The sequence below is a fragment of the Moschus berezovskii genome, chromosome X (genome assembly GCF_049115385.1).
Source record: "Moschus berezovskii isolate FMDL1 chromosome X, NW_MosBer_1.0, whole genome shotgun sequence".
NCBI classification, from domain to species: domain Eukaryota; kingdom Metazoa; phylum Chordata; class Mammalia; order Artiodactyla; family Moschidae; genus Moschus; species Moschus berezovskii.
The window spans coordinates 56,894,606-56,920,001 of record NC_142488.1 but is presented as its reverse complement, the minus strand read 5'-3'; the positions used below and the strand labels follow the sequence as shown (position 1 = coordinate 56,920,001).

At 37.9% G+C, this 25,396-nt stretch overlaps 2 protein-coding genes across 2 annotated transcripts in view; one reads left to right on the top strand and one right to left on the bottom strand.

Moving 5' to 3' along the window:
* The window catches only part of JADE3 (jade family PHD finger 3), a 150,709-nt gene that overhangs the window by 85,684 nt on the left and 39,629 nt on the right, over nucleotides 1–25,396 (top strand). Inside the window, exon 5 of the mRNA XM_055393892.2 lies at nucleotides 15,013–15,170. Coding sequence (XP_055249867.2) covers nucleotides 15,013–15,170 — 158 coding nt within the window. The remainder of the gene's footprint in view (nucleotides 1–15,012; nucleotides 15,171–25,396) is intronic.
* LOC129535231 (4-hydroxybenzoate polyprenyltransferase, mitochondrial) lies at nucleotides 2,089–8,074 on the bottom strand. Its single transcript, XM_088833974.1, is given in 5 exon segments — nucleotides 2,089–2,348; nucleotides 2,351–2,658; nucleotides 2,660–3,125; nucleotides 3,128–3,143; nucleotides 7,883–8,074. Coding segments are annotated over 5 exon segments (1,242 nt in total).

The following is a 25,396-nucleotide window of genomic DNA, read 5'->3' as shown; positions in this document are numbered from 1 at the left end:
GTATTTTTAAGTTCTATTGTTAACTGCATACATATTTAGGATTGCTGTACCTTTGTCTTTGGTAATTTTATTTTTCCTGAAGTCTATACTATCTAATACTAATATTGTTTCTGGCTTTCTTTTGATTCATGTTTACATGGTATATGGTAAATTTTTCCATCCTTTTACTTTTAATTTACACATATGATTTTTATTTGAAATGAGTTTCTTATATAGTTGGGTCATTTTTTACTCTACTCTTTAAATCTCTGTCTCTTTATTGGCATATTTAAAGCATTTATATTTAATGTAATTTTTATTATGATTTGGTTTAAGTCTGCCATTTTACTGTTCTATTTATTTTCTCTGGGTTATTTTTTTCCTCTTTTATTTTCTGTCTTGTGGATTACTTGAATATTTTTTAAAATTCCATGTTGATTTTTTTTTCTTTTTTTGGCTGTGGCATGCAGCTTACAGAATCTTAGTTCCCCAACCAGGGATTGAACCTGAGCCCTCAGCAGTGAAAGCAGAGTCCCGACCACTGGACCACCAGGGAATTTCCCCCATATTGATTTTTCTATGGTGGCTTTAAGATTTAAAGACACATATATCTTTGTGTAGATTTTTAGTGGTTGCTCTTGAGAAGCAACCTTTTAAAGAGAGGACCATCTTCCAAAATGACTTATCAGTCTACTGTTCTTTATATTTTATATATACTATTTTGAGTGAAGTAAAGGAAGGCTACCACCATTTAGGTTTGTTTATCCACCCCCTACTTTTATGATATAATTATTTAAATATTTTCTCTACATACATTGAGAACTATATTAGACAATGTTAGAATATTTGCTTCAACCATAAAATATTATTATAAAATTCAAGGGAAAAGGAGTAATCTGTTTTATTTACCCATATTTTTATTCTCTTGTTCTTTCTTATTCCTGATATTCCAACTTACTCCTTTTGTTTCCTTTCACTATGAAGAACTCCATTTAGCTGTTCTTTTAGTGGAAGTCTGCTAGTGATAAATTCTCTTAGTTTTCATTCATTTGAGAATGTCTTGGTTTCACCTGAAGGATATTTTCACTTGATATAGAATTCTGGTTTGATAAAACTTTTTTTTTTCAGCACTTGAAAAATGTGCTAGTTCCTTCTTGCCTCCATGGTTTCTAATGAGAAATCTGTTCTCATTCAAATGGTTGCTCTCCTATAGGTAATCAGTCATTTCTTTTCCAGTTGCCTTCAAGATTTTTTGTCATCTTTAGTTTTCCAAAGAAAACTTTACAACTGCATACCTAGGCATGAATTTCTTTGGATTTATCCTGTTTGAGATTTGATTCTACGTTAGATTGTATAATCTAAGTTTATATCTTCTGCCAAGTTCGTGAAATTTTCAACCATTATTTCTTCAGCTATTTTTCAGCTTCACCTTTTTTTCTCTTCTTCTTTTGAGACTTCAGTTGCTTGAATGTTAGATCTTTTGTTATTTTCCCACAGATCCTTGAGACTCATTTTTTCCAGTGTATATTCTTTCTGTTGGTTAGATTAATTTCTCTTGTTCCCTGATTTGTTTTTTTTTTGGGGGGGTAGTAGGTAAAAATTTTTATTTACTTACTTAAATTTCTCCTAAAATATAAAAACCTGAATGGTTTCCTGAATTGCAGCTTTTGGCAGTAAATAAAGGTCAATGCAAAGAACAGTAAGCCCCAACTTTCTGTAGCAGCTTTTTATTTTTCCCTGAAAAAGAGAGTCCATTTTCCTAAAGAGACATTCATTCAGATGAGACATATATGAGGGGTTTTTGCTAAAGTGCTAAAAATCATATGATTCCTGTAATTCTAGGTGAGAATTAAAACAGGAAGAAAGCATTAACTTAAATTCTCCAGGTCACTGCAAATCCTGCAAAGTCCCTGGTGTCTGTGACAGGAGAAGAATCTGACATGTACATACTTGAACTAAAATCTAGGCCACAGTACTCTAAAACTTCATTTACTGGTCTGTAATTCATTAACATACTGTAAGACTTACTCAAATCTAATTATGTGGTAACAAGACCTGAGAGTGTTTTGTAAAAGTTTGTTTTAGAAATCCTTAGATAAACTTAATTTGCTAATTTTCTATTCTGTTTTCTATATTTTTCTTTGTTTCATTGGTCTCCTTTGCTTTCCACAAATTCCTAAGGACAGTCCCTAAAAAAATTATTAATCCTGTTGTTTGGTTGGAGGTGAACTTTCCCCAACATTCTTCAGGTCTGTGGATGTCCAGAGTATAAATCTGACGAGCCACATGGGCTCCTATAGCAGCCAGGGCAGTGTAGTAGGGTGCAGTCTGGCTGCTCTTCACTCCTACCAGGCGCAGCGCCCCCAGCAGGCCACACTGAAACCATTGAGCCGCTTCTTGGTGTCTTCACAGAACTGTAGTGCTGTGGACTTAAGCCCGATCAAAGCATCGTCTCTCTTATTCTGATGGGCATAGATAGTATCATATATTAGAGTCCACATAATTCCAGAAAAATAAAGAGGAAGGCAAACAGATGGTTCACAGGAGCCCTTGATAGCAGACCACCCAAGTAATGCTCCCCAATTAAATGTCAATCCCAAGGCTAACTGAGGCCAGTATGTAATTCCTTTCTTTAGCAGGTAGGTGATGACAAGAAGTAGGGATGCTGCTCCAAGAGCTGTAGTAATTCAAACACAGAAGAATGCCCAGGGCCAAGGTCAGCTGTTCCCCAAGAAAAACAAATGATCAAAAAGTTGAAATGTCTCCAGCAGCTATTGGGCGACTTGCTGTTCTTGTAACCTTTTTATCATAGTCCTGGTCCCACATGTCATTAATAGTACAGCCTGCTTCACACATCAGAACAGCTCCAGTGCCAAGGAGGGATAACATGTACCAGTCTGGGAGACAACCTGGGTCCACTGCCAGACCAGTGCTCCAAGTATATGGTAAACAGAGCAGCCAGGTTCCTAGGGGCTTGTCTAACTGCATGAGGCACAGGTAGGGCTGCAGAGGGCGGGGCACTGAGTTCACGATCATGGCTGCCAACAGGCTCAGTGGATGCCCGCTTGGCCCCTGCCCGGCCAAGGACTGCCAGTTTGCAGCATGGAGCCCATGGGCCATGCATATGAGGGCCAGGGAACGATGCCCAAGTCCCACAGCCACGCCTGCACCCCAGGCCTCTGACCCTACGCTACCCACTCCCAGCATGGTGCTCCCGTCCCCTGATTCTTTGTTCTGTTAATTCCATTATTCTATTGAGCCTATACTATGTATTTATGTCAATTATTATGTTCAGTTCAGTCCCTCAGTTGTGTCCGACTCTCTGTGACTCCATGGACTGAAGCACACCAGGCTTCCCTGTCCATCACCAACTCCCCAAGCCTACTTAAACTCATGTCCATTGCATCAGTGATGCCATCTAGCCATCTCATCCTCTGCTGTCCCCTTCTCCTGCCTCCAGTCTTTCCCAGCATCAGGGTCTTTTCCAATGAGTTGGTTCTTTGCATCAAGTGGCCAAAATATTGAAGTTTCAGCTTCAGCATCAGTCCTTCCAATGAATATTCAGGACTGATTTCCTTTAGGATGGACTGGTTGGATCTCCTTGCAGTCCAAGGGACTCTCAAAAGTCTTCTCCAACACCACAGTTCAAAAGCATCAATTCTTTGGCACTCAGCTTTCTTTACAGTCCGACTCTCACATCCATACATGACTACTGGAAAAACCATAGCCTTGACTAGAAGGAATTTGTCAGCAAAGTAACGTCTCTGCTTTTTAATATGCTGTCTAGGTTGGTCATAGCTTTTCTTCCAAGGAGCAAGCATCTTTTAATTTCATGGCTGCAGTCACCATCTGCAGTGATTTTGGAACCCAAAAAAATAAAGTCTGCCACTGTTTCCACTGTTTCTCCATCTATTTGCCATGAAGTGACAGGAGCAGATGCCATAATCTTAGTTTTCTGAATGTTGAATTTTAAGCCAACTTTTTCACTCTCCTCTTTCACTTTCATCAAGAGGCTCTTTAGTTCCTCTTCACTTTCTTCCATAAGGGTGGTGTCATCTGCATATCTGAGGTTGTTGATATTTTTCCTGGAAATCTTGATTGTGCTTCATCCAGCCTGGCATTTCTCATGATGTACTCTGCATATAAGTTAAATAAGCATGGTGACAATATACAGCCTTGACATAACTCCTTTCCTGATTGGGAGCCAGTCTGTTTCCAATTTCAACTGTTGCTTCTTGACCTGCATATAGATTTCTCAGGAGTCAGGTCAGGTGGTCTGGTATTCCCTTTTCTTTAAGAATTTTCCAGTTTGTTGTGATCCACATAGTCATAGGCTTTGGCATAGTCAATAAAGCAGAAGTAGATGTCTTTCTGGAACTCTCTTGCTTTTTCAATGATCCAGTGGATGTTGGCAATTTGATCTCTGGTTCCTCTGCCTTTTCTCAATCCATCTTGAACATCTGGAAGTTCACAGTTCCCGTACTGTTGAAGCCTGGCTTGCAGAACTTTGAGCATGACTTTACTAGCGTGTGAGATGAGTGCAGTTGTATGCTGTAGTTTGAGCATTCTTTGGCATTGCCTTTTTTGGGGATTGGAATGAAAACTGACCTTTTCCAGTCCTGTGGCCACGGCTGAGTTTTCCAGATTTGCTGGCATATTGAGTGCAGCACTTTCACAGCATCATCTTTCAGGATTTGAAATAGCTCAACTGTAATTCCATCAGCTCCACTAGCTTTGTTCGTAGTGATGCTTCCACAGGCCAACTTGACTTCACAGTCCAGGATGTCTGACTCTAGGTCAGTGATCACGCCATCGTGATTATCTGGGTCATTAAGATCTGTTTTGTATAGTTCTTCTGTGTATTCTTGCCACTTCTTCTTAATATCTTCTGCTTCTGTTAGGTCCATACCATTTTTGTCCTTTATTGTGCCCATCTTTGCATGAAATGTTCCCTTGGTATCTCTAATTTTCTTGAAGAGATCTCTGGTCTTTCCCATTCTGTTGTTTTCCTCTATTTCTTTGCATTGATCACTGAGGAAGGCAGGCTATCTTATCTCTCCTTGCTATTCTTTTGATCTCTGCATTCAAATGGGTATATCTTTCCTTTTCTCCTTTGTCTTTTGCTTCTCTTCCTTTCTCAGCTTTTTGTAAGGCCTCCTCAGACAACCATTTTTCCTTTTTGCATTTCTTTTTCTTAGGGATGGTCTTGATCACTGCCTCCTGTGCAATGTTACAAATCTCTGTCCAAAGTTCTTCAGGCCCTCTCTCTATCAGATCTAATCCCTTGAATCTATTTGTCATTTTCACTGTAAGGGATTTGATTTAGGTCATACCTTAATGGTCTAGTGGTTTTCCCTACTTTCTTCAATTTAAGTCTGAATTTGGAAATAAGGAGTTCATGATTATTATATTATTTCATTTCAAATTTTCCATTTGGTTATTCTTTATATCCTCTTATTTTTTTGCTGAAACTTTCATTTTTAAAAAAAAGTATGTTTGTAATTTCTCATTGAAGCATTTTTGTAATGGCTGCTTTAAAATCCTTGTCAGATAATTAAAACATTTGTGTCATCTCAGTGTTGTTGTCTATTTATTAGTCTCTTCTCATTCCTGGTTCTTAGTATTCTGAGAAATTTTCTGTTGCATCCTGGGCTAGGTTTTCATGGGGCGGGGTTGAGGGGTTATTATGTTAACAGACACCAGGTCTTTTTTAAATTCTATTTTTTTATTTCATTTTGGGCCATGCTGGGTCTTCATTGTTGCACAGGCGTTTTTCTAGTTGTGGAGAGCAGGGCCTACTATTTAGTTGCAATGCGTGGGCTTCTCATTTCTGTGACTTCTCTTGCTGCGGAACATGGGCTGTAGGGCAAGTGGGCTTCAGTAGTATCAGCACATGGGCTCAGTAGTTGTGGCTCCTGGGCTCTAGAGCACAGGCTCAATAGTTGTGGTGCACTGGCTTAGTTGCTCTGAAGCATGTGGGATCCTCCCGGATCAAGAATCAAACCCATGTCTCTGGCACTGGCAGATTGTCTCTTTACCACTGAACCACCAAGAAAGCCCAGACACTAAGTCTTATTTAAATCTGTCTTGGCAGGCCTCCATAATAACCAGACCGGTGGGGAAGAGGTGTGCTGACTTTTTACCACCAGTTGCAGATTTCCCTACATTCTTCATCTTAGTTCTGTTATCTCTCTAGGAAGGCAGTTCTGTTCTCTCTCTGGGAATGGGGAAGGGTAACTCATTACTACTTGGCAGGGGTGGAACTCTGCATTTTGTTGCCTCCACTTATAGCAGGGAGTGGTGTGGTAACAGGTGTACTGCATTACTGATGTACAGTGGCGACAGTCTAGGCTCCCAACCCAGTCTCTACTGATATCCCATTGAGGTAGAGGAGAAATGCCTTGTTATTGCTAAGTGAGAGTGGATGTCAAAGCCTTTCAGATGATGTCATTAGTACCATAGGGATTGTTCTTTTTAAAAAACATTTTTATCATCTTTTTTGAAATATTCTTACAGCATACAGTTCATCTACTTAAAGTGTATAATTCAGGGGGTTTTAGTATATTCACAGAGTTGTGTGGGTAACCATTACCACAATCTAAATTTACAACATTTTCATCGCCCCAGAAAGAAACACCCTATCCATTAGCAGTTAACTCCCCAGACCCCATTCCCAGCAACTGGCAACCACTAATCTAATTTCTGTTTCTATGGTTTTGCCTATTCTGGACATTCCATATAAATGGAATCATACAATATATGACCTTTTGTGACTGGCTTCTTTCACTTAACATAACATTTTCAAGATTTATCCATGTTGTAGCATGTATCAATACTTCATTTCCGTTTTATGACCAAATGATATTCCATTATATGCATAATCACATTTTAAAAATCAGTTCTTTAGTTGATAGAAATTTGGGTTGTCTCCATTTTTGGAATATTATGAATGATGATGCTGTGAGCATTCACATACATGTTTTTAGGTGGACATATGTTTTCAAAAACACCTAGGTGTAGGGTTGCTGAGTCCTATGGTTACTGTTTAACCACTTGAGAGAATGCCAGACTGTCTTCCAAAGGGGCTTCATCAGTTTATATTCCCACCAGCAGTGTACAAGGGTGTTTGAAATTAGTTCTTACTATGGGTACCAGAGACTTGAAATTCCTCTGGTGACCTTGTTTTTGTCTCCTCTCCTGACCTTTTTCTTTATGCTTATCCTCAGAGATTTTGTCTTTTGCAGCTCTTCTAGTATAGCTACTGTTATCATTGGAGGCTTTAGTGTGGTGGTAAGGGTATTTCACACATTGGAGAAGGAAATGGCAACCCACTCCAGTGTTCTTGCCTGGAGAATCCCAGGGATGGGGGAGCCTGGTGGGCTTCCGTCTATGGGGTCACACAGAGTCGGACACGACTGGAGTGACTTAGCAGCAGCAGCAGCAGCAAGGGTATTTAGGATATTTAGGAGGGATAGTGTTCTCTGTTCTTCTGATTACATCTCAGTCTTAGGAGTGTGTAGTAGTCCTATGTTTGGGCGTAGCCTTCAGAGATAGAGCATTTTGCCCCTGCCCACTATTATCCTGTCTGCCTGTAGCAGGTATCCTCTGGTATCCTCAGTCTGTGTCCTTGAGATTCTCTGTCTTGAGATTAAGGCTTTTTTCTCCCTTGAGTAACACAGGGAAGCTGAGGCTGGGTGCTTCTCCCTTCCCATAGCACTAGTCAAATTATTTCAGTGCCCTCACTTGAAATCCTTCCTCTGTAGGTGAAGCCTTTTGTTCACTAAGGGAGCCAGGACACTGAACCCCAGCAACCCAGACGGTACCACTGTGGGAGCTTTTTCTCCAGGTTCTCTCCCTGACTTCCCTGTGAGAGCCCTCCTAGGTTTCTAGAGAAAAAGCTTACAAGAAGGTGGGAACTCCCTATGAGTACAGCCCCCAGAAACTTCATATTCTCGTAGTAGTCCCCACTTGGCCCCCAGAGATTCATCAGAATTTCTAATTTAATGTTCCTACTGTGACCTCTGCCCCAAGTAAGTAAATGCTTCTGTCCTGTGTCTCCCTGCAGGCATGCTTGTCTCTCTTTGAGTCTGACCATTTGTCCTGTGACTCATTTCTCTAATGGTTTCACAAAAAATCTTTAATTTGCTGCCTCTCCTGCCTTTTTCTTCTTATAAGGATGAAAATTTCTTTTTTCTGACTCTGTACAGGTCTAAGATGAAACCTCATGTGTTTTTTTAAAACTGGGAGTTAATCATTGAAACGCAGTATAAATGATCTTTTTCTCTGAGGCTTAATTGGCTACACAGATAGACAAATATTTTCTTTGATGTTTAGTGCTTTGCTGAGATTCCTGTGTGTGCCTCCCCCTGATTTATCCTCTAGAGAAGCATTTCCTAGGGGTATGTGAAATCCACATATGTTCAGGGGCTTTGGTACCTTCTGAAAATTGTATGCAAACTTTTAAGGATATGTTTTTATGTATATTTTTTTCTGAGCTAGTAGCCTTCTTCTGATTCTCAAGTGGGCCCCTATTCTTGAAGAAGTTTTTAAAAAGCTAATTGCTGTAGAAAAAGTTCATAGTACTAGGTGACCAATTTGAATATATTTAAAATTCTTTCTTTCTCAAAGCCTGGATATTTTCACCTAATATTAGTCTAACTGGTCTATAAAACATATCAACCTATCTTAAAAGATTGACTGTGTCTCCTCTAGGCCTAGAGTCTCATTTGTTATATCTGAGACTTTCATAGTAACAGGGTGAAAGCTCATATATTTCAAGTCAGCAGAATACACTGTATACTCTCAAATAGAGCCTATTCATATCATTTTACCTGTATCTCTAACAAACTTGATTATTTGGTTTTCTGACCCACAGCAGATAAAAAGTACTAAGCTTGCAAATGCACACTTATTGCACAAAAAGGGACGTTGAGGAATGGGAGAAAAACTTTCAAAGCAAACTTCAGTTGTCATCTCTTATGCGAAAATTGCTCAGATCTTCAAGTCAGACTCAGTTGCTCCCTCTCCTCCATTACCAGGATATATCAATATCATGGTAAATACCTCTGTGTGATACAGGGTAAGGAGAATTCTCTAACCTACCTAAGCAGCCTAAAAGTACATTGCTTTTTGGGAATCAGTGTTTCAGTTGATGTCAGCCCATACCCATCAGAAGTGTCCTATTTATTCTTTTTAAATTATTAAATTAGAATTATTTTAAACTATCTGAAAGATACGTCCATGATTTTTAAAGCTTTAAACTGAGAAATAAGTTTCACTTCACTGGAAAAACAACTGTGGGACATAATGTCTTGACAACATTGGCTATTTTTGTTTATAGAAATTCTTTGCTAGGCTTTCTCTGCTTTGAATGGTTTATTCTTTTTAGATAACCTGAAAAGTCTCTTTTTGCCTTAAGATTTATAATTCTAAGAAAATCACTTACAGTTTATTCCTTTTGATTAGATTGTGTTTGCTGCTGTTTTTTTTTTTAATGCTTTGGAGGTGACATCTGTTTGTCATCAGTTATGTATAGTTTTAGACTTAGTGACTATGAATCAAAACTGATCAGTCTCTCTGCTTCATTATACATGGACCAGACAGTGTTCCCCTTTGTGTCATATAGGAAGTAAATGTTTTGGCTTTTCCTCTAAAAAATGTCACAGAAATGTTCAGACTAGCTGTGCTTTAAGAAACTGCCCACTGAGAGATGTTAATGAGAACAGTAAAGCCAGAGCTGTCCATGAAGGGCATTTTCATTTTGTGGCTCTGGCAGGTTAAGCATTGATATTCTAATTGAATTCATAGTGAGGCCTCCTTTGTTTCTGCAAGCATCTGAGAGGCCAGGATGGGCATGCACTGTTGGACTTGGCATAGCTTCTGGACTGTATGTTAGGCTGTGAATTCCCTCTTTGACCATAAATGAGCAGATATCTGGTAAGTACAAAGTCTTTTTGTTTCAGGAACTTTTGGGGAAACTACCAGTGCATATAAAATAGGCACACAATTAAGAACTTGTAAAACTTCTAAACTTCATTACCTAGGTCAGTGTCAATATCCAGATCCCTCATTCACAATCTTTAATTTAGCAGCAAATAGCCATGTTTCGTTTTGTAAAGTTTCTGCATTACCTCGTGACCTATAGAATGTTGGTTAAAGTTCTCGATGGGGCTCTTGCTTGGGAACACTGTCTTTGGAAGTCAGACCATCCACATTTTAGTTGATCCATGAACTCACGTCTCCTTTTACCTATCAACAATTAATTTATCGACTGGAAAAGAGAACTTTCTGCTTTTAGAACTAAAGCTGAGACTATGTTGGTGATAGTAAAATAATTGCAGCTGGAATTTATTTAGCAATTACCATGAGCCCAGTACCATGCTAAAGATCTTTACATAAATTCACCTATTTAATCCTTACAACTACCCCAGTGAGGTTAAGTGTTCTTATTCTTATTTTACAGATAAGTAAACTGAGACATAGACAATTTAGACAACTTCCCCAAACTAGTAAGTGGTAAAATTAGTAGACCAATCCCAGCAGTCTGTCCTTAGACCCATACTCCTTTCTTTATAAAGATTTTTATTTTTAACCATTTGAGATATTTGTTTGGTTCAAATATCAAACTATGAAACAAAATACATTCAGAGAGATCCAGCTTCTGTCTCTCTTGTTCCTATTTTCTCCCCTTTTCTCAGCGTTAAATGGTTTTCTTTATAAGTTCTTGGCTTTTTATTGTTTATCTTTATGAAAATAAATACAAATATGAATGTATGTGTGTACTACTATATATGTATAAAACTGATACCTCTATCAGGATACACTATAACTATTTTGTTTGCCTATGTTTAAAAACCTTAAAAAATACCTTTTCTTACCAGAAGCAAATTCATGAGACCAATCTGGTAAATATATTTTGTATCACTTTGAAGATATCTTCCTGAGTACTGAACTTGCATTCCTATCCCCTCTTCAGCATTTTATGTTCTGCCTCATACTTGAAATGTTTGACTTCTCCAGCAAGATAAGGCAGACTCTTGCACTCTGCCTTGAGTAAAAATGCTTCTCTGGAAACCTTGGTTCTGATGCTATTTAATCTGGCTAGCTTGTAAAATTGAAATCAAGCTTACCATGTAAGTCTTTTTTTCTAAAGGTGGAAGAGAAAATTACAGTAGTCATTGGTTTTAGTTTTCATTTGATTAAGAAAAATAGGTATGAATTGATTGGTTTTTCTGCAGTCCCAGGTTCCCCAGACTTCACAGTGTTCCTGTTCCCTGGAAGTTTGCTATTTCTGAAGCAATGGACAAGAGCCAAATTTCATTGACCTCTGCTTTTTCTCTTTGTCTAGAGTCTTCAAGTTTCTCTTCTGTTTGGTAAATATGTGTATTAGTTTCCTAGGGCTGCTGTAACAAATTACCACAAACTGGGTGGCTTAAAACAACAGGAATTTATTTTCTCAGAATTCTAAATGCCAGAAGTCCAAAACTGACCAGATTGCTCCCTCCAGAAACTTTAGGGAAATTCTGTTCTTTGCTCTTCCAGGTTCTATAGCTTTCAGCACTTATTGACTAGTGGATTAATGAATCATTCCAGTCTCTGCCTCCATAGTTGTACTCCCTTCTCTTCTGTCTCAAATTTGCCTCTACTTTTCTCTTATAAAGACACTTGTTACTGGATTTAAGGCCCACCTGGATTTTCCAGGATGATCCTTTCATCTCAGAATCCTTAAATTATTTTTATCTGCAAAGAACTCATTTCTAAAGTAATGTAACATTGACAGGTTCCAGAAATTAGGATGTGGACATATTTTTGGAGTTGGGGGGCACTATTCAGCCCACTTCTGTGTCTCTAGGCTAACTTAGAAAATGCTACAGAGCAGATTTTCATAAGCAGTTATATCAGGTATGAAAACATGGTATATGCTATGTGATTGTTACTAAACCCAAAGCATGACTTTTCAGTCAGTTGATTTATTTTGAGAAATATATCATATGGAAAATAATGAAATATTTTAGGAGGTTGAAAAGTACTTGATTGTAGTAGTCTTTCCAGAGCTAAGGTAGGATTTCCCACAGAACCCTGTTTCACAGAGGCAGTAGTCGAGCACAATTGTAAATTGCTACCACTTCTTAACCACTGTCTCATTAAAGGCACTCGTAATTTATAGAGATGGTTCAGAGTGTTCAGCAAAATGGTGATTCAGTTTCTCCCACTGGCCACCCAGAACACTGAGCTCTGTGCAAAATATGTTAATAGATATGTCTGTGATCCTCTCTTACTTCCTTGTACAAAGCATTATGTAATAAACTTTCCATTTTTGTTTCCTATAGACTTAGCTTTCTCCCCACACAGTACCAAATTAATTGGCTAGGATTCTTCATAGGAAGGTCATTTTGTCACCACCTCATCACCAGCATGTTCAACATTGGTTTCCTGTTCAGGTCATATTATTAATTCTAAATCTTCCCTAAATGAAACCAATAGGCATTTGCAGAGTTATCCCTGCAAAGTAGCAAATGGAATGAGTCCTTATTCATTTAAATGACATCATTGGAAGGACTGATGTTGAAGCTGAAACTCCAATACTTTGGCCACCTGATGAGAAGAGCTGGCTCATTTGAGAAGACCCTGATGCTGGGAAAGATTGAGGGCAGGAAGAGAAGGGGACGACAGAGGATGAGATGGTTGGATGGCATCACTGACTCAATGGACATGGGTTTGGGCAAACTCCGGGAGTTGGTGATAGACAGGGAGGCCTGGCGTGCTGCAGTTCATGGGGTCGCAAAGTGTCGGACACGACTGACTGACTGACTGAACTGAACTGAACTGATTATATGATCATTCAGTCCTGTACTTTGTGAAATGTCAGTTTAAACAGACTACACTAACTGAGAATTAATTGCTTTATTGTATCATACTCTATACTTCAACTTTCATGGTAATGGTGACCCTATATGCAAGACAGCAAAAGAGACACAGATATAAAGAACAGACTTTTGGACGATTTGAGAGAATAGCATTGAAACATGTATATTACCATATGTGAAATAGATCACCAGTCCAAGTTCGATGCATGAAACAAGGCACTCAAAGCCGGTGCAGTGGAACAACCCTGTGGGATGGGATGGGGAGGGAAGTGGGAGGGGGGTTCAGCATGGGGGACACATGTACATCCATGGCTGATTCATGTCAGTGTATGGCAAAAACCACCACAATTTTGTAAAGTAATTAGCCTCCAATTAAAATTAATTAATTTTTAAAAATATCTTGAACTTGAGAGGTCAGAGAAAGCAACCCAATAGTGTTAAATTCACAGAATGTTCTGCATTTATTGGATAAATCAAATTTTAAAAATCACCAGAAAAAAAAAGAATTCAGCAAGGTGACAGGATATGATGTTAACATATAAAATCAATAGCTTTTATAATCAAGTGGAAGATGCTTAGGGTACATTGTAATGTAGGAAGTTTAAGAAGTACTCAAAAATAAAGTGTGGGATGTGTCAAAAGTACATAGGTGCAAGCCAGCCTGAAAGAGCTCCCAGTGACCAAAGGTAGAACAATTTGAGCATAAAAATAATTAACAGTAATACTGAATTATAAACCAAAGAATAAAATAGATCCATGAGACTCTGGGGGCTTCCCTCATAGCTCAGTTGGTAAAAGAATCTGCCTGCAGTGTAGGAGACCTAGGTTCAATCCCTGGGTTGGGAAGATCCCCTGGAAGAGGTCATGGCAACCCACTCCATCTTGCCTGGAGACTCCCACGGACAGAGAAGCCTGGCAGACTACAGTCCATGGGGTCACAAGAGTCAGACATGACTTAGCAACTAAAACAATAAACCACCACCTGAGGCGCTAATGATAAAAATTAATAATTGAATGAATGAGCAAGAAAATAAATTAGGGAGAAGGGGCAGGTCTTTTTTTTTTTTTTACAGAGGAATTCCAATTCATAACTGTAGGCTGGTAGAACTGAGGAAGATAACAAATCACCATTAGAATACCATAACAAAAGTAATAACTTTTGCACAGAAGAAATCTGTCAATGCTAAAATTAGTCCGTGACAGTTTGAGGAGAAACAGGGTGTTTTTTATAATCTAAGGGTACCTCCTCTAAGATATTTATTAAGTAGAAAGGAAAATTTAGTACCCTAACAGCTGAGAAAACCAGCAAGACACACTATCTTAACCAACTGATCAAGTTTTAACATCACCACTAAGATGACATCAGCATCATACATTCCGTATATAATAGGATAAGAGGGTCATAGCATCCTTTCTGTGGCGTTTTGCTCAAAAATTAATAACCTAAATCTAATCATGAGAAAACATCAGACAAACCCAGATTGTACGGACATTATATAAGTATGTGACTGGTACTCTTCAGAAGTGTCAAGGCTGGAAAGAAAAGGAGAAACTATCACAAATTGGAGGATACAAAGGAGACATGACAACTGCTGCAAAGTGTGATTCTGGATTGAATTCTGGAACAGAAAGACATTAGGGGGAAAATTAGTTGTAGATCAATGTTAATTTCCTGGTTTAGGTAATTGTACTTTGGTTATACAAGATGTTAACATTAGAGGGAAATATAAGAAGGATATATGGGATCTCTGTATTATTTTTGTAACTTCTCTACAATACTAAAATTATGTCTATGTAAATAATTTTAAAATAAGGTGATAGCTAAATGATTATAAGTTATCATAGGATACTTGTTGATTAATTTGAGAGAGTTAAGGATTTACATAGACTTTTTAAGAGTAACCTGTACTGTTGATTTAAATTCAAGGAGCCCAAGAAAATTCAGGAAGAACCCCTTTACTTTTTATTAAATCCAGAACAAGCTGACTTTCCTGTTAATTCTGCAGACCCTTTCCAAATAGAAGTTGATCTGACCATTTAGGAAGTTAGAGATGTCTCTCTTGTTGGAGTGCAGAGTTGGTGGGGATGGTCTTTTTAAAAGGAGAACATTAAATGTTGTTAATTCCATAGTGTTGGTTTTCTCAAGGTGTGTGCAATGTCTTACCAGGTATTCCGGAAGGACCTTATCAGTGCCATGAAGATTCCAGACTCTCACCACATTAACCCTGACAACTATTACCTCTTCACGGATACATGGAAGGAAGAATGGGAAAAGGGAGTCCAAGTACCAGCCAATCCAGACACTCTTCCACAGCCTTCTGTCAGGTATTTTCATGGTTGTATCTTTGATTTAGGGGATGAATGCTCTTACAGTTGTCTGTGAGCTGCTTGAGGGGAGACTTTGAGTGGCTAACTATACGTTTATAATGCTAAGTCACATACATGTTCAGCAATTCACTCAGACCAATAGCAGATTATCCCAGACTAAGATAGGTCAGTAGTCAGTCAGACTATTTAGGGATATAATATGTACCTATTCACAGGATAAAACTGTTTGAAGTCCAATCTGAAATTATGATAATGTTTTGGAGAGCAAGACTTCCCAGTCTGACTCAACAATCAGTAGCATTTATTAGCCTTTGAAGAGAAACAGAGCACTAATTATATAACCCCATAATAACCCTATTAATATATAACTCCATGAGAAGTTGCTTCATTTTAATAGGGGCCTCATAGTGATAGCATCTGTAAACAGAGGGCCAAAACATACAGAGTTTGTAAAATGCATAAACCCAAATGAAAGGGGATAACTAGAATAATTGGATTGACCGTAAGCACACAGCCTTCCTTTGCAAAGACTTGAGAAGAAGTTTAAGTAGGAGAGTGTTTTTTGCCAAGAGAACATAGTAAGTTTAGCTTTTCAAGAGTAATGACTAGTTTCGGAAGCCATTTTTTCCTACTGGTCTTTGCCAGTGTTTTGCATGAAGGCCAGCATGAAATAAAATGCTTGGTATAAGTTTAAATGAATGAATGAGGGAAGGAAGGAAAAGGAAGGAATAGCATCAGATAAAGGGGCTGGTGGGACCTCCTGGTTACTATGAGAAATTGTACATCTCATTGTACAGCTATCTATTTCTAGTACATATTAGGTTCTTAAAGATCAGAGACCACATTCTTGAATTTTTGGCCCCTAGCATCAGGTTCTTGGAGAAGGAAATGGCACCCCATTCCAGTATTCTTGCCTGGAGAATCCTAGGGACAGAGGAGCCTGGTGGGCTGCCGTCTTTGGGGTCACACAGAGTCGGACACGACTGAAGCGACTTAGCAGCAGCAGCAGCAGGTTCTTAGGTCTTAGTCATGTTCCAGAAATGCTTGTCAAATCAACTTCTAAAAACGCAAGCCCAGGCTGTCCACCCACAGAGAGACTGTCTATTCTCTGTTAAGAAAAACTTCAGTCTTGTCCAACACACATACTTACCCTCACTAGCTCATCATCATTGCCACCATCCTCCTAGAAATCACAACACTATCATGAATGAACATAAGAGTCAGACATTTTCATGTCTTTACTGTCAGTATTTTTATATACTGTTGCAGTAACAGTGAGGAGCCTAGACGACCACCTTAAACCAGTAATAATCATGTATCCCTCTCCTTCCCATCTGTGGTAGTATCAGAGACTTTCACCACTCCTTAGAGGTGATGAGGACACCTTCTCCCCCTGCCACATGGTATCAGTGAAGACTGTATAGGAAGCAGTAGTAAGGTTATCTTGCCAATCCCATCAAGGAAGGTATCAGTGGAGGCCTGGTGAGAAGCCAGAACTCTCAGCCTCCCCCAGTAGTAACAAAGAATTCCTGCCCCTGAATGTCAGTATAGGCCAAATGGTGAACCAGGACTCCTACAATCACCTAACAGTGATGAGGTGATATCCTCCCCAACCAGATCTCCAGCCAGAGCAGTGTCAGAGGAAGCCAGTAAAAATAAAAGGTTTAAAGAAGATTCAGAGTCTTGTAGCATAATACCCTGTGTCCATGTTGCAGTGGAAAAAAATCACTCATATCAAGAACTAAAAAGATCTCGACTTGATCAAAGATAATCAGTAGCTGTCAGTACCAACGTGACAGAGATAGTAGAATTGTCTAACAAAGATTTAAAAGAAGCCATCATAAAAATGCTTCAGTGAGCAATTATGAACACATTTAAAGCAGAAGAAACAGTAGTATATCCCCCCTCTTTCATACCTAATATTGGCCATTTTTATCTCCTTTTTTACTTGATATAGGTTGGTCATTTTTATTGACCATTTCACAAAGCCATCTTTTTATCATGAATTAATAAACACATTCATTGTCTTGAAACCAAACAGGCCCAAGTTGCTTTCTGTTTATCTGACTCAGCTCTCTATAAACTCATTTCTCTCAAACTTGCTGTGTAATAAAAACCAAGATATTTCATTTCTTCTTTGCAATTAACAAGAGATGGCAAAGGGCTCAACCCTCTGAATCAATGGGTTCTTGATTCAGAGTCAGAAAGTACTTCTTGGGCAGAAGGTTCATAGTCTCTTGCATTTTCAGTCAATTCAATATCTAACTCATCATTACTATCTATACTGTAATCTGTTTCTTCAAGGAATCGAGGTTCATCTTCATCCAAAACATAAGTAGGGGGGCTAGTTACTTTGCAGCTCCATTCAATCAAGTCATTTTCAAAGTCAAGCAGACTGGAAGGCAGATTATATTCCAGTGGGGATATCAGTCTTTTCAAACACGATAGGCCAACACAAAATTTTGCTCCCATGTCTTCCAGTTCTCGAGTACCAATCTGTAAACCCTTATATGTTCCCTGATCACAGCCACACAAAGTACTCTCCATGGTATAGCTTCTTTGTGCTTCTATCTTTCTCAAACTACAACACGTGCTGTAGATTCTTTAGATTTTTCTACTGTGAAGCTATATAGCTGCTCATGCAAAATGCTGGGGCAGTATGGCTCAGAATCTTTGGCAGTGTTCTGTATCCCACATGTTCCACAACATCACATGAAGCTGCATTGTCATTCATATGCCACACTGTCTGTTTGGTGCTGCAGCCATACATAAATAACATTCTTCTTTCAGGAGTGGCCATGATAATCACAATAAAGAGTGGTAAACGCTTCACTGCAGCCAGGTATTATAACAGACCCTTGACATGATAAATTGTGGGATGTAAATCTGAATTTGGACTTTGGTTTCATTACTTTTCTGTTTTTAATTTATTTCTGCTTGTATCTCTACTACTTCAGTTATTTTACTTGCTTTGGATTTATTTTGCTCTTCTTCTAGTTTCTTGGATTGGGAGCATAGCTTATTGATTTGAGACATTTCCTCTTTCCAGTATGAGCATTTAATGCTATAAATTTCCCTCTCATCACTGCTTTAGCAATGTCTCAAAAATTTTGATGTGTTATATTTTTATTTTCATTCACTTGAGTATATTTTTTCCTTTGAGACTTCTTTTTTCCCACTTTTTCCCCTTGAAACTTCTTTTATTTAAAAGTGTGGTTTTTACTTTATTTGAATATTTTCTTATCTTTCTATTACTGATTTCTAGTTTTGATTCCATTGTATTAGAGAACACTCTGTATAATACCAATTTGTTTATATTTGTTGAGTTTTATTTTATGGCCCAGGATATGGTCTATCATGGTATATGTTCCATGGGTGCTTGAAAATAATGCCTGTGCTGCTGCTGTTGGGTGGAGTATTCTGTAAATGTCAGTTCAATCCTGTTAGTTGATAGTGTTGAGTTCTTCTATCTCCTGGCTGATTTTCTGTCTGTTCTATCACAGAGGTTGAAGTCTCCAGCCATAATCGGGAAGTTATTTTTTCTCCTTCATCCCAATAAGTTTTTGTTTCAAATATTTTGCATCACTGTTGTTTGGTGCACATACATTTATGATTGCTATGTTTTATTGGTGAATTTATCCTTTCTTTATTATGTAATGTTCCTCCCCATCTCTGGTAATTTTCTCTGCTATGAAAGCTACTTAATCTGATATTAATGTTGTCACTCTTGCTTTCTTTTGAGTAATGTTTATATTTATATCTTTCTCCTTTATTTTACTCTTGACTTATTTATATGCTTCTGTCTTAAGTGTTTTTGATAGCATATATTTGAATCATGTTTTTTAGTCCATTCTGCCAACCTCTGACTTAATGTATTTAGACCATTTACATTTAATGTAATTAATGATATGGTAGGGCTTAAGTCCGGAGAAGGCAATGGCAAGCCACTCCAGTACTCTTGCCTAGAAAATCCCATGGACGGAGGAGCCTGGTAGGCTGCAGTCCATGGGGTCGCTACGAGTCAGACATGACTGAGCGACTTCACTTTCCCTTTTCACTTTCACACATTGGAGAAGGAAATGGCAACCCACTCCAGTGTTCTTGCCTGGAGAATCCCAGGGACGGGGGAGCCTGATGGGCTGCCGTCTATGGGGTCACACAGAGTCGGACACGACTGAAGTGACTTAGCAGCAGCAGCAGCAGGGCTTAAGTCTGCCGTTTTATTTTATTGTGTGTGTATATATGAGTGTTCTCTGTTTTTTATTTTTCTCTTTTGTTTTTCCTGCCTTCCTGGGGGTTATCCAAACAAATTACCACAACTTACTCAGTGTGAAATAATCAGTTGAATAGCTCCATAACTATTAATGAAATTGAATTTGTAATTAAAAACGCTCCATAAAAATACCTCCAGGCCCAGATGGTTTCACTGGGAAATTCTGCAGAACATTTAAAGAAATAAAAATTGATAATACTGAAAGAGAAATTTGAATCAAACTCAATGTAGTTATAGAATAAATAGTTGAACATGGGAATGTGGATGCACTGATGCAGTTTGAGAGGCTCTAGATATGCAGCTAGAGGAACTTAATGAAGGCAAACATACAGATATGAAAAAAGTGATTGTGATGAAAAGAATGAAGATGTTCCAGATAAAATGATTCCAGAATAAAACTTCACATTAAAGGAATTCTCAAAAAATTTTACAGCAGTGAAAGCACAAAGGACAAAATGTTGGAAACTAATCCAAGTTCATACAATCGTATGACCACTTTCCAGGACATAGAAGAGTTGCTTATTCTGTTTCGTAAGTTTTGTAAATTAAGAGCTAAGCACTGTACTCTTGATAAGTTTTACAAAGAAATGAAAGAGTGTTTTATAAAAGATAAAAGAATGTCTCAGTGTTTCAAATGATAGGGTATTAAATGCATATTGGTTTTAATATTTTTTATTTCCCTATATAGTATAGTCAACAATGAGAGTAAAATATTTTGACAAAAATTTTAAAGGTCACTGAAAAATCATTTCCCCAGTGATGATTAAGATTGCTTTTCACAGTTTCAGTTTGCACAGTTATTTTTACGGTACAATACCACTGTGCAAAGTAAGGACTACCTGCTTTAGTGACAGCAGATCATTGGGTTTTTTGGAAGTGGCCAGTGGAGCAAGAGGATACAAGAGAACTTTTAGAGGTGATGGTTATATTTATTATCTTGGTTGTAGTTCTTGTTGCACAAATTTATATGTGTGTCAGAACTTGTTAATTTGTACATTTTAAATATATGTAGCTTGATGTGTCATTTATACCTCAATAATGTTAATAAAAATATCATCCATATATATAATTATAAATATATGCAATCATCACAAATAGAGGAGTGTGTAGAAGGTAAGAAAATGTGGTAGTGGGCACATAACAGCACAGCAGTATGTAATTAGAAGAGAAAAGGAAGAAAGAAAACAATTGTAACTATAAGCTACTTAAGAGCAGAACCCTTACTGCCTAATAGTAGGTTTTCAGTATACATTTATCATTGTAAAGAGAATAGGATGAAGGAAGCAAAGAGGAAAGTGGGTGGGTTTTAGGAAAGAAAATTAGTAAACAACCAAAAGATATAGTTGACCCTTGAACAATGTGAGCTTGAACTGTGCAGGTCCACTTATATGTGGATTTTTTCAATAGTAAATGCTATAGTAATACCAGCCTGCAGTTGTTTGAATCCACAGATCCAGAACCACAGATAGGGAGGGCCAACTATAAATTATATGTGAATTTTTGACTGTATGAGGTGTCAGTACCCCTTACCCCTGTCTTGTTCAAGGGTCAATCATACATTCCTACGAGCATTTTATGAGGATTCCATTTTCTCCACATCCTAACCAACACTTCTATTGTTTTAATTATAGCCATCCTAGTGGATATGAAGTACATCTCATTGTGATTTTGCATTTGCTTGTTGGCTGATGATGTTGAACATCTTTTCTTTTTTATTATTTACTTATTTGTTTATTTTTGGCTATGTTGGGTCTTAGTTGTGGCACCTGGTCTCTCTAGCTCTGTGGTACAGGCTCAGTAGTTACCCCTGGGCATGTGGGATCTTAGTTCCCCGACCAGGGATTGAACCCACATCCCCTGCATTAGAAGGTAGATTCCTAACCACTGGACCACTAGAGAAGTCCTAACATCTTTTCTTTATGTGCCTATCAGCCAGTTGTATGTTCTTGAAAGAGAGCTTTTGTAGTTTATTACAAAGAGAAGAAGCTTTTATGTGGTTAGCAAATACAATGATTTTTTTTCCTTTCCTGTGAAACATTACTGTTCAAACTGTAAAGTGAAACATGTCAGTTCATCTCTTTATGTTCTGTCATATTCACCTTGGAATGGCTGCCTTTGGCTACTGAAAATCTAGCCTTTTAGTGAAAAGGGTGATGATGTCCCCTGACCAGCAGTTGTAGAATGTTCCATTTTTACTTGATGCATCCATGCATACCTCCTATGTATATCTCTTCTTTGGGGAAATTATTCACATCTTTTGCCCATTAGAAAAATGTGTTATTTGTCTTTTTATTGTTAAATTGTAAAAGTTCTTTACATAGTCTAGATACAGGTTTTTTTTTTTACCAGATACATGATTTGTGAATAATTTCTCCCATTCTCTGGGTTGTCTTTTCACTTCATTGGTGGTGTCCTTTGAGGCACAGAAATTTTTAATTTTGATGAAGTTCAGTGTATCTATTTTTTTCTTTTGGTTGCTTGTCCTTTTGGTGTCATATCTAAGAAATCATTACCTAAACCAAGATGAAGTTTTATACCTAGAATTCTCAGAATTCTGTAGTTTTAACTCTTATATTTGGGTTTTTGATCCATTTCAGTTGATTTTTTGTATGGTGTAAGGTGTTAAAGGTCTGACTTAATCCTTTGGCATGTGTATATCCAAGTGTCCCGACACCACTTGTTGAGCAGCTTCCTTTTTGAAAAATGGACACTATATCCCAATCTCAACCACCTTGGTTCCACCAGGCTGCTAAGAAAGAAAGCATGGTTCTTGAATAACCAAGTAATCCCAGTTCCATTTTTTAAAATCCCCTTTCACAAATCTACCAAACTGATGTTTTTAGCTTTTCCTATTTTGAACTGAGATGCTAATTTACTTTTTATGTTAGTGTTTCTTTTTGTATGTTTTTTGGTTTTTTTTCATAGATTACAAATTTCCTAGCAGTTAAGGAGGTGCCTGGTAACAGTGTGGTTATTTACACTATTGAGAGAATACTTAGTTTTTTAATTTAAAAGATGTAGCTTTATTCTCAAAATAAATAGAAGTATTTTCTTCTGACACAACTGCCAAATCTAAACAAATGTAAATGTTTCTTAACAAACCCTTGCTATGATTGCTTTAAAAACTAATATTTTCAATGATTATATATTACTTTCATATACAAAGAAATATGCATAGGGTGGGTGGTTTATGCACATAAACTCAAAACCTGCACTTTGAGAATCAGTGCTAGATTCATCTTTGGAATAGTGATTTTAGTTTTGACCAAACATTATTACATTAAATTAATATTGTTGCACTTAAAAAAATAAAAAGAAATATTCACTAATAGTTATTTAATTGTAAAAATTCTTCCTGCCTCCCAAACTTAACAAATTAATCTGTGTGCTTTAAAAGCATGAGGACATTCCTTGATTTTGTGCTAAATGTTTTTAATAAAGAATGTTGCAGTTCACAATAACATACAAAAAGCATCAGAATGTAAGAATAAAAATCTTTTAATATACTATTTTGAGTTGACTCCTCCATGTTAGTTTTAGTAAGATTTAAACCTTGTTGGTTGGTTATTTTCTCCTGATGGATATCTCTAGAGAGAATATCCCAAAATATAAATCTGTTAGAGAAATTTAAGAATGAATCTAATGTAATGCAATAGTTACTTAAGTGGAAACAAACATGAAAATACTGGGAAATAACTTTTTACCATTATGTATGTATTAGTCATGATAGGCCAAATGCTATAACAAACATCTCCAAGAATCTCAGCATCTTAACACAATGAAGGTTTTATTTTTTACACATGTCTCCATCCAGTGTGGGTTTGGGATGTGAATCATCTCTGCCCTTCATAGTCATTCAGAGACTCAGGCTTTTTTGGAGTGACTCCTCTATCTGCTAGGTCTTTTCCCACTCTTTTCCACCCCCAAACTTCTAAATCCAGTTTGCAGAAAAAGACAAGACAGCATGGAGGGTGATGCAGGTAGATTTGGAGGGGGTCTAGACTTTGAAGTAGATGATCCACACATATGCCATTAGCCAGAACTCATTCATATGGCCCACCTAACTGCAAAGGGTACTGGGGAATGCAGCCTTGCTATGTGCCTAGATGGAAAACATCTAGGGATTGGTGAACATATTAGCATTTCTCTCTTATACTTTGGTAGTGGCATTACAAACTCAAAGCTACATGAGCACAGGAACCTTACTGATTTTATTCACCACTGTAACCCTGTAGTTGATGCTATGATGTGTACTGCCCGGATTCCCATTTAGTATTAGGGCCTGTCCACATGATCAGGATAGCCTGACTTCTTACATGGCAGCTCTGAGCTCCAAGAGTGTGTATTCTTAGAGATAAGAAGTAGAAGGTGCCATTCTCAAGGCCTGGGCTCAGAAAATGGCACAGTACTACTTCTACCATATTTTATTAGAGCAGTCTCAGACTGAAGAGGAGGGAAACAGACCCTACCTCTTGACAGGACTATCAAAGGATTTGTGACTATCTTCAATCCATCACAATAGTAATGTTTGTAATGTTTGTATTTGAGTTACTTATTGCCTACAGCCAGATTAAGTCAATCAGCTATAGAAACTTAAATACTAATAAAACTGAACATGCTTTTAATTTATTATTTAAGTCACAAGATTGTCAAAATACTTCAGAATTGTGTTTTCTAATGGACTTACAGAAGAAAGTTTGGATGTATATGAATTGACATGTTTCTTGGGCCCTAGAATTACTCTTATTCGTTGCTGTAGTAATTGAAAAGGGATGGAAAAAGATACAGCAGATTAGGTGGAGTAAATCCTTTTAGAATTTTTGTTCTGGCTTTCAGGTAAGGTTTTCCTCTCTGTTCCATTGTTGTTTCTGCAATTCTTTTGTCCTTTAGGATAGTGTAGTATGTATGTGTGGTGACTGAGGTGAGGGGTACAGAGAATTATGAAACAGAGCCATCTTGCACTGCAAGTTTCAGCTGTTTACATAAGCCTGTTCATTACCACAGGAATTTTTTGAAGTTAAGTTCAACAAATAAAAATGATAGTAACACCATTACATTTTTTTTAGGTAGACTGGATGATTTTGATGCTCATTGGTGATAAGCTTCAGATAGTTTTTGTTTTGTCTTCATTTGTTTAATTAAATTAGTTTCTTTCACAGTAAGGGTCTGATGGAAGAAAAACAATGCTTCATGTTTGTTTGAAAGGAAGCATGCATTATAAGTTATATTACACATAAATGGTTAATGTTGTATGTGTGTGCTTGTGTGCCCATGCTCACTCGCTCAGTCATGTCTGACTGTTTGTGGCCCCATGGACTGTAGCAGCCAGGCTCCTCTGCCCTTGGAATTTTCCAGGCAAGAATATTGTAGTAGGATGCCATTTCCTCCTCCAGGGGATCTTCTGGACCCGGAGGTGGAGCCCTCATCTCTTGTGGCTCCTTCATTGGCAGGCAGATTCTTCACCACTAGCACCACGTGGGAAGCCTTAGATGAATTATTAATTGACTTACTGTAGAAACAAAAACATCAGAACACAAATATTAACTGCATGTGTGTGCTTATACAACATGTACATGCTGCTGCTAAGTCGCTTCAGTCGTGTCCAACTCTGTGCGACCCCAGAGATGGCAGCCCACCAGGCTCTGCCATCCCTGGGATTCTCCAGGCAAGAACACTGGAGTGGGTTGCCATTTCCTTCTCCAGGGCATGAAAGTGAAAAGTGAAAATGAAGTCACTCAGTTGGGTCCCACTCTTCATGACCCCATGGACTGCAGCCTACCAGGCTCCTCTGTCCACAGGATTTTCCAGGCAAGAGTACTGGAGTGGGTTGCCATTGCCTTCTCCAACAACATATACATATGTATGTACAAATAAATGGGAACATTCTGTAGCTTGCTTTTTTCACTTAACAAATATACTTCTGAGTCATTAGTGATACTGAAAGAGTGGA